The 9,008-nt window shown below is 52.3% G+C and overlaps 1 protein-coding gene across 1 annotated transcript; it reads right to left on the bottom strand.

Moving 5' to 3' along the window:
- Positions 1–634: 634 nt before the first annotated feature.
- LOC117968421 (DALR anticodon-binding domain-containing protein 3-like) lies at positions 635–8,359 on the bottom strand. Its single transcript, XM_059000228.1, has 13 exons — positions 7,910–8,359; positions 6,970–7,277; positions 6,211–6,848; positions 6,045–6,103; positions 5,692–5,799; positions 5,229–5,299; positions 5,056–5,114; positions 3,894–3,976; positions 2,757–2,883; positions 1,936–1,994; positions 1,311–1,424; positions 1,156–1,224; positions 635–812 (listed from the first exon to the last, which is right to left on the bottom strand). The coding sequence occupies exons 1-13, from the start codon at positions 8,144–8,146 to the stop codon at positions 693–695; spliced, it is 2,052 nt and encodes a 683-aa protein (XP_058856211.1). The 5' UTR covers positions 8,147–8,359; the 3' UTR covers positions 635–692.
- Positions 8,360–9,008: the final 649 nt, after the last annotated feature.

Here is a 9,008-nt window from a genome sequence, read left to right as displayed (position 1 = left end):
GTCTGGGTGAGGAGGTGTCTCTAGATCTGGTGCGGGGGGGGGTGTGCAGGTCTGGGTGAGGAGGTGTCTCTAGATCTGGTGCAGGGGGGTGTGCAGGTCTGGGTGAGGAGGTGTCTCTAGATCTGGTGCGGGGGGGGTGTGCAGGTCTGGGTGAGGAGGTGTCTCTAGATCTGGTGCGGGGGGGGTGTGCAGGTCTGGGTGAGGAGGTGTCTCTAGATCTGGTGCGGGGGGGTGTGCAGGTCTGGGTGAGGAGGTGTCTCTAGATCTGGTGCGGGGGGGGGTGTGCAGGTCTGGGTGAGGAGGTGTCTCTAGATCTGGTGCGGGGGGGGGTGTGCAGGTCTGGGTGAGGAGGTGTCTCTAGATCTGGTGCGGGGGGGTGTGCAGGTCTGGGTGAGGAGGTGTCTCTAGATCTGGTGCGGGGGGGGGTGTGCAGGTCTGGGTGAGGAGGTGTCTCTAGATCTGGTGCGGGGGGGGTGTGCAGGTCTGGGTGAGGAGGTGTCTCTAGATCTGGTGCGGGGGGGGGTGTGCAGGTCTGGGTGAGGAGGTGTCTCTAGATCTGGTGCGGGGGGGGTGTGCAGGTCTGGGTGAGGAGGTGTCTCTAGATCTGGTGCAGGGGGGTGTGCAGGTCTGGGTGAGGAGGTGTCTCTAGATCTGGTGCAGGGGGGTGTGCAGGTCTGGGTGAGGAGGTGTCTCTAGATCTGGTGCAGGGGGGGGATGTGCAGGGTGCTCAGAGCACAGTGGAGCAGCTCCTTCACGCCCCTCATCAGCTGTAGCCGAGCGAACATCTGGCTGAAGAGGTGAGGCAGGGGCTCCTGGGGAGAGCAAAGAGTATTGAAAAGGCCGACACAGGCACTGTACATTGTAATTATCAATGCATTCTCCCTAAAATCACAAACTCCCAGAACAGCTAAGATATCTCTTGTAAGTGTATCACTCCTATACTCCAAAAACACACTGCCTAGTGTATCACTCCTATAACTCACTCCCTAGTGTGTCACTCCTGTAGCACACTCCCTAGTGTGTCACTCCTGTAGCACACTCCCTAGTGTGTCACTCCTGTGACTCAGTCCCTAGTGTGTCACTCCTGTAGCACACTCCCTAGGGTGTCACTCCTGTAGCACACTCCCTAGCGTGTCACTCCTGTAGCACACTCACCCCCAGGATGTGCACTCTGTTGTAATAGGAGCTGAAGTCCATGCTGAGAGAAACCAGGAACTTACACACCTGCACAGAGAGAAGTGAAACAAATCAAAACCACAAGGCGCCTCTCCCCCGCCCCCCTCTCCCCCGGTCTCCATGGCGACACTCACCGCCTCCGTGCCCAGCGTGATGCGCACCCCCGTGGACGAGCGCAGGGTCTGCCCTGATTGGTCGAGGAGCTCTCCGAAGGGGATGATGTAATTGAAGAGCAGCTGCCACTCCCCCTGCAGGGCAGAGACTGGACGTGACCACACAGGAAGTGACTGGCAGACCTCCCACTCAAAGCAATGCATTTATTAAGAAAATGATGTGGGGGTTTCTAAATGTAGCTCTATTGAGTGATTCATAGTTATGGGTGATAGAGCTGCAGCCAGCAGCCACTTCCCCAGTTCAATATGTGACTGGTAATAACCATCAGTCATGAACCCACAGAACACGAGGCTGGTTACACAGAGCCGGATCAGCACTCCCGTACATGAACACCAGTACTGCTCGAGGTGAGCGGACACAGACACGAGCAGAAAACAACAGGGCGGGGTAATGAAGAAGGTAGCACACAGAGAAGCGACCCCTCCCTCCGTCCCAGCATGGACATGCCCTGCCCATCAACACCCTCTTCATTCCCGCATCTCTGGACGGGACCCAGGGCAGCTGCGTCTGGATTTCTGTCTTGTTTTGTTCAACAAAGACTTCACGATAAAACTCTGAAAGCAAAGCCCCACCGAATGAGCGCACCTCTTCCCTGAGAGCAGCGACCTGGAGCTGGGAAGCCTCTGGAAACTCGGGGTAGAGCCCTGGAAGACAGCGGCACAGAGCACAGCATGAGAAACCAGAGCAGGGCACCCGGCTCGCTTGCAGGGCTCCGCGGGGCCTGTTAATACGATGCGAGATCAAGCAGCTGCTGGGAGCCGCACGCGCGCTCAGGAAACGTTCGCGTGTTCTCATGTTCCTGTCCGACTGCAGTCTGATTATCAACTCTGTTTGACGCAGTGGTAAGACAACAGCATGACACGACTGCACAGTCTGTGAGAGTCACTGAACCAGGGTCCTCCCACTGTACCAAACAGAGATCAAAACTGGGACCCAGTCACACAAACGCATGAGAACAGAAGGAAACGGTTACCAGCGAGAGGAGTCCGTTCAGCCCATCACAGCGCGTCCGCTTCCTAGGAGCTCACAGACCTCAGGGCTTTGTCAAGTTGGGTCTTAAAGGACGCCAGTGATTCATAAACAGGGCTGGATTTCATGCATTTCACAGTAAAAACTGGCACTGCAAATTATTTCATGTCTACAAATAATACTTATTAAAGCAGAAAACAGATTGTGTTGTCACGTTCAAAACTGATCTCTAGACTTAAAAGCTAACAGTAAACTTTCGTTCATGTGCAGCTTTTAAAGACATTCTATTTTCACTGTCAGTCAGCAAGCACAGCGTCTGCTCTCTAAGTGGGAAGCGAACGCAGATCGAAAGGCAGAGAAGCGACTGTGTTTGAAGGGGCAGCTACACTTTGTAGGGTAGTCCTGGTTCTCTGTATAAAGCAGTGAGTCCCCCTGACCTTGCTGCACGGAGGCCTGGTAGCTCTGGAACAGCATGGAGAGCCTCGCGCAGTTATACATCACAAACACGCCGCTGCGAGAGCCTTTCGTGGAGACACTGGACTCCTTCCTGAGGTCAAGGGACACCTGAGGAACAAACAGAGACAAAGACAGGGACACTGTGATTACAAAATAGAAAACTCTCTCTCTCCCCCCCCTGGTCAGTGTGCTCCTCTCTCTCTCTCTCTGGTCAGTGTGCTCCTCTCTCTCTCCCTGGTCAGTGTGCTCCTCTCTCTCTCCCTGGTCAGTGTGCTCCTCTCTCTCTCCTCTGGTCAGTGTGCTCCTCTCTCTCTCTCCTCCGATCAGTGTGCTCCTCTCTCTCTCCTCTGGTCAGTGTACTCCTCTCTCTCTCTCCCTGGTCAGTGTGCTCCTCTCTCTCTCCTCTGGTCAGTGTGCTCCTCTCTCTCTCCCTGGTCAGTGTGCTCCTCTCTCTCTCCCTGGTCAGTGTGCTCCTCTCTCTCTCCCTGGTCAGTGTGCTCCTCTCTCTCTCCCTGGTCAGTGTGCTCCTCTCTCTCTCCTCTGGTCAGTGTGCTCCTCTCTCTCTCCTCTGGTCAGTGTGCTCCTCTCTCTCTCCCTGGTCAGTGTGCTCCTCTCTCTCTCTCCCTGGTCAGTGTGCTCCTCTCTCTCTCCCTGGTCAGTGTGCTCCTCTCTCTCTCCCTGGTCAGTGTGCTCCTCTCTCTCTCCTCTGGTCAGTGTGCTCCTCTCTCTCTCCTCTGGTCAGTGTGCTCCTCTCTCTCTCCTCCAATCAGTGTGTTCCTCTCTCTCTCCTCTGGTCAGTGTGCTCCTCTCTCTCTCCCTGGTCAGTGTGCTCCTCTCTCTCTCCCTGGTCAGTGTGCTCCTCTCTCTCTCCCTGGTCAGTGTGCTCCTCTCTCTCTCCCTGGTCAGTGTGCTCCTCTCTCTCTCTCCTCTGGTCAGTGTGCTCCTCTCTCTCTCCCTGGTCAGTGTGCTCCTCTCTCTCTCTCCTCTGGTCAGTGTGCTCCTCTCTCTCTCCCTGGTCAGTGTGCTCCTCTCTCTCTCCTCTGGTCAGTGTGCTCCTCTCTCTCTCCTCTGGTCAGTGTGCTCCTCTCTCTCTCCTCTGGTCAGTGTGCTCCTCTCACCGGACAGCGGTGTGCGGTGGTCAGCAGCTCAAAGCGCACTGCGGCCAGGGTCATGACCTTGATGATGTCATTCCAGGAATCTCCTGAAACAAAGGAAGGCAGCTACTGATACCGGAGGAAAGTGAAACAACACCGATCAATAACACCACTACTAATAATAAAACAATAGAATGATGATAACACCTGCACCACTACTAATAATAAAACAATAGAATGATGATAACACCTGCACCACTACTAATAATAAAACAATAGAGTGATGATAACACCTGCACCACTACTAATAATAAAACAATAGAATGATGATAACACCTGCACCACTACTAATAATAAAACAATAGAATGATGATAACACCTGCACCACTACTAATAATAAAACAATAGAATGATGATAACACCTGCACCACTACTAATAATAATACAATAGAATGATGATAACACCTGCACCACTACTAATAATAAAACAATAGAATGATGATAACACCTGCACCACTACTAATAATAAAACAATAGAATGATGATAACACCTGCACCACTACTAATAATAATACAATAGAGTGATGATAACACCTGCACCACTACTAATAATAAAACAATAGAATGATGATAACACCTGCACCACTACTAATAATAATACAATAGAATGATGATAACACCTGCACCACTACTAATAATAAAACAATAGAATGATGATAACACCTGCACCACTACTAATAATAAAACAATAGAGTGATGATAACACCTGCACCACTACTAATAATAAAACAATAGAATGATGATAACACCTGCACCACTACTAATAATAAAACAATAGAGTGATGATAACACCTGCACCACTACTAATAAGAGAATGTTACATCATTAAATAGATAGATAGATAGATAGATAGATAGATAGATAGATAGATAGATAGATAGATAGATAGATAGATAGATAGACAGATAGATAGATAGACAGATAGATAGATAGATAGATAGATAGTTTCAGACAACAGACAGACACACAGACAGACAGGCAGGCAGGCAGGCAGGCAGGCAGGCAGACACACACACACAAACACACACGCACACACACGCACGCACGCACACACACAGACACACGCGCACGCACGCACACACACACACACGCGCACACGCACACAGATCTAGAAGCAGCTTGTTACCGTTCACCTGAGGTCCGTACTTCATGACGGAGGCGTCTCTCATCTGAGCTCCACGCAGTCTGCACACACAACAGGGTTTAAAACCATTGAAAGATCCAATAACACAATCAATTATCAATAACATCATGAGAAATCCCGCAGACACACACACAGACTAACTGGGAATCACTTACTGGAGGTACTGGGAGGTGCTGGTCCTGGACCCCAAACCCGTGGCCGTCACCGGGCCCACCACCAGGTGCCTCTGGAACAGGAAGCTTTAGGTTAGGATACGGTAAAGCATATTCAAAAACAACAGCCCCAGGGTAAAGTGAGGTGAACGCACAATACAGCCATGGGAAATGCACGGGGCAAACTGCAGAACCAGCAAGCACATTTATCAGGGCATCACTGCAACCACAACTACCAGCAAGAAGAGGAGAAGACTCCCTGCACAGCACTGCACTGTGAGTTTAATAAGACTCACCTGAGCATGCTACCTGCACACTGGGGCTCATCAAGCTCCTAGTACAACCTGGAATGGGTGAAACTGCTGTGCAATAGGACTCTTAATGCCATCCATGTAATAATAATAATAATAATAATAATAATAATAATAATAATAATAATAATAATAATAATACGCGGGTGTTGAACCTGAACAATCTTGCCTCCCAGCCCTGCGATCCTCCACAGAAGGTCAGTCTGCTGCAGCTGAAACTCGTCCTCACAGCAAACCACATGCAGTGCAGTGCAGAGGCCGGCCTGCAGGGGCGGCAGAGAGAGAGAGAGAGAGAGAGAGAGAGAGTCAGCATCAGGACCAGACACCAATCTCACAGCACAAGAACACAAGAACATGAGAACATGAGAACATGAGAACACGAGAACATGAGAGCATGAGAACACAAGCACAAGAACATGAGAACATGAGAACATGAGCACAAGAACATGAGCACAAGAACATGAGCACAAGAAGACAGTTCGTCTCGAGTACAAGAGTCAGCACTCACCTCACAGCGAGACAGCGCCCCCTGCAGCTCAGCCAGGTGAGCAACACATCGCTCCTGCACTGGGGAGACAGAATTACAGACAGACAGACGGGTTCATTACAGACAGAATCTGAGAATGAGAATGGGGAAAGAAACACAAATAGGAAGCGCCGAGCACTGTACTCACCCAGGCAGGATCCCAGGTTGGGGTCGAAGCCCAGCAGCCCTCTCTCCTTCACCAGCCTGCCGAGATCCACTCGAACCTGGGCCGCGCTGCCAAACTGCTTCCGTGCCTCTCCTCCTGCCTCCTCAGCACCCTCCCCCCTGGACTCCATCTCTGTCTCTCTGCTAACCTCTCTCCCTCCCCCTGCCTCCTCAGCACCCTCCCCCCTGGTCTCCCTCTCTGTCTCTCTGCTAACCTCTCTCCCTCCCCCTGCCTCCTCAGCACCCTCCCCCCTGGTCTCCCTCTCTGTCTCTCTGCTAACCTCTCTCCCTCCCCCTGCCTCCTCAGCACCCTCCCCCCTGGTCTCCCTCTCTGTCTCTCTGCTAACCTCTCTCCCTCCCCCTGCCTCTTTGACAGCCTGTGCCTCTTCCTCCCCTTCCCTTGTTCCCCTCCCTGTCTGCCTCTCCTCTCTTCTCTCCATCCCTGTCTCCCTCTCTTCTCTCTCTGTGTATACTGAACTCCTCAGAGCCTCCCAAAGTTCCGCCTCTCGCTCCCTATTGGACCAGCCAGCTGGCACCGTCGGCCAATCCACTCCCAGCTGGTGGAGGAAGGTGATGATGTCACTGCACTCCTCCAGCGCCGGGCTCAGGGACACAGAGTACCTGCGGGGGGGGGGGGGGGGGGGGGGGGGGGGGGGGGGGGATGAATTAATAGAGCAAGTCCAGCTGAACCAACCCATTACTCCCCCCTCACACTCCCCTCACTCCCTCCCCCCTCACTCACCCCTGCATCCGCAGCAGTTCTGCCAGATGGTCTGTAATAAGCAGGGCTCTCAGATGACTCAGTGTGAGCTCCTCTGGCCTCGCCGGAGCCCCCTGCAGGGCGGTGCAGTTCAGCAGCACCCCCCTCCCCTCCCCTGCTCGTGGCCGGCCGGGCCTCAGGTACCGTGGGAACTCGTCCAGAACCTTCCGGAACACCGCGGGCCGGTCCACCAGAACCTGCAGCCCAGACCGTCCCCGCACGCAACTCTGCACAGGAAGCACCCCCCCGTCCTGCACCGACATCACTTCCTGTACCGCCTCCTCCGGGACCTGCAGGAGAGAGAGAGAGAGAGAGAGAGAGAGAGAGAGAGAGAGAGAGAGAGAGAGAGAGAGAGAATCACACACACAGACAGTGTTGTACAGAATCCCAATCACACACACACACACACAGAGCACTGTACAGAACTCCAATCACACACACACACACACACAGAGCACTGTACAGAACTCCAATCACACACACACACACACACACACACACACAGAGCACTGTACAGAACTCCAATCACACACACACACACAGCACTGTACAGAACCCCAAGCACACACACACACACACACACACGGCGCTGCCGTGCACAGTTGAATACTGCGCTGTATGACACGCTTCTATAGCGTCTCAGCCCATCAATGATAATAACATGTAGCTGTGAGTCAGTGACAGGCTGTCGATACTGACGCTCCAGGTAAGGCAACACAATGTGCCGCCTGCCTGACTCGCAGACCTTGCCGCTGGCGAGTGACCTCCATACACAGAATGGGCAGCGCTTCGCAGGATGCAGGCTGAGCTGTCGCTTTGAATCAGGAGCACAGCGCAGCCGCTGTTCTGCATGGCTGCTGCTATTATAAGGCACTGATGCAGTCACTGTCTTTTTTATTACAGCAGTATTGTTACTGTTTACCTGCCCTTCCGGGAACAGTTTGTTGAGCACCGCGGAAGGCGCGATGAAGTCTCTGCTCCGGAGGTTTTTAGCGCTGCTTTCCTTGAACCACGGGCACCCACCCCGGACGCTGGAGCTGCTCACGCCGACCACCGGAGCCTCCGAGCCGGCCGCGCTGCGTGACTCTCCCCGCAGCGCGGAGCTCAGAGCCCGCACCGTGGAACTGATCTGAAACGCCGAGTCCTCGGGATTCTCCATCTGACCTACACACGGGCTTCTGCTTTATATAAAATAAAACCACCGTTTCAGTTAAACTGGCATCACATTGAAACCCCGAATTAAAAGCCAGCTGACTGTTTTTTAAAGCGTCCCGTTCCTGGATGTATTACTGCATGGTCGTCTCCACACACTGACGCTACGGGGGGAATAGGGACCTGGGTGGAACTGTTTTTTTAGTAGCCGGTAGCGGGGGGATTTATTTACCGGTGGCGCCGTGTTTTCGGCTGCTTTAAAACTAGATGAAGCGACGGAATGGCCGCCATATTGAGTGCGTCAAATCCCCCAGCGACCAGTTCGTGCTTTCATTTGTTAATTATTTCATCGTGCAGTTAAACCTACGATCAGGTCTTAGACTCGTTGGTAATTTAACAACACCTTTACAAACCCAGAGTGAAATCGCCTCCACCTCTGACATAGAAAATGATTTTAAACGAAAATAAAAATAAAAAAAACAACACACATCTTTCTAGATTAAAGATTTATTTTTGAGAGAACCACAAAGATATATATAAATATATATGTATATATATATATATATATATATATATTTATATATAGCGTTTCACACAGTTTGCAGAAAAGAAAGAATCGACATGCAGCCTTCTTGTTCAAAGCTTTATTCTCTCCTCTTTATTCTGCCCTCTGCCCGCTGCCCGCTGCCCCGCTGCCCGCTCCCCCGCTCCCCCGCTCCCCCGCTGCCCCGCTGCTCCGCCCGCCTCGCTGTTTATTCTGGAACAACGACAATACGCGCGCAGCGCCCCGTTTTATAACCTAGCTCCGCCCCTTTATGCTAATAAGGTACCGGAGCAAACAGCTATCCCATTGGTCCCCAGCCACACAC

Source organism: Acipenser ruthenus, chromosome 25 (genome assembly GCF_902713425.1).
Source record: "Acipenser ruthenus chromosome 25, fAciRut3.2 maternal haplotype, whole genome shotgun sequence".
Taxonomy (NCBI): domain Eukaryota; kingdom Metazoa; phylum Chordata; class Actinopteri; order Acipenseriformes; family Acipenseridae; genus Acipenser; species Acipenser ruthenus.
Note: the sequence above shows the minus strand (reverse complement) of the source record. Positions and strands in the feature narration are given on the sequence as shown.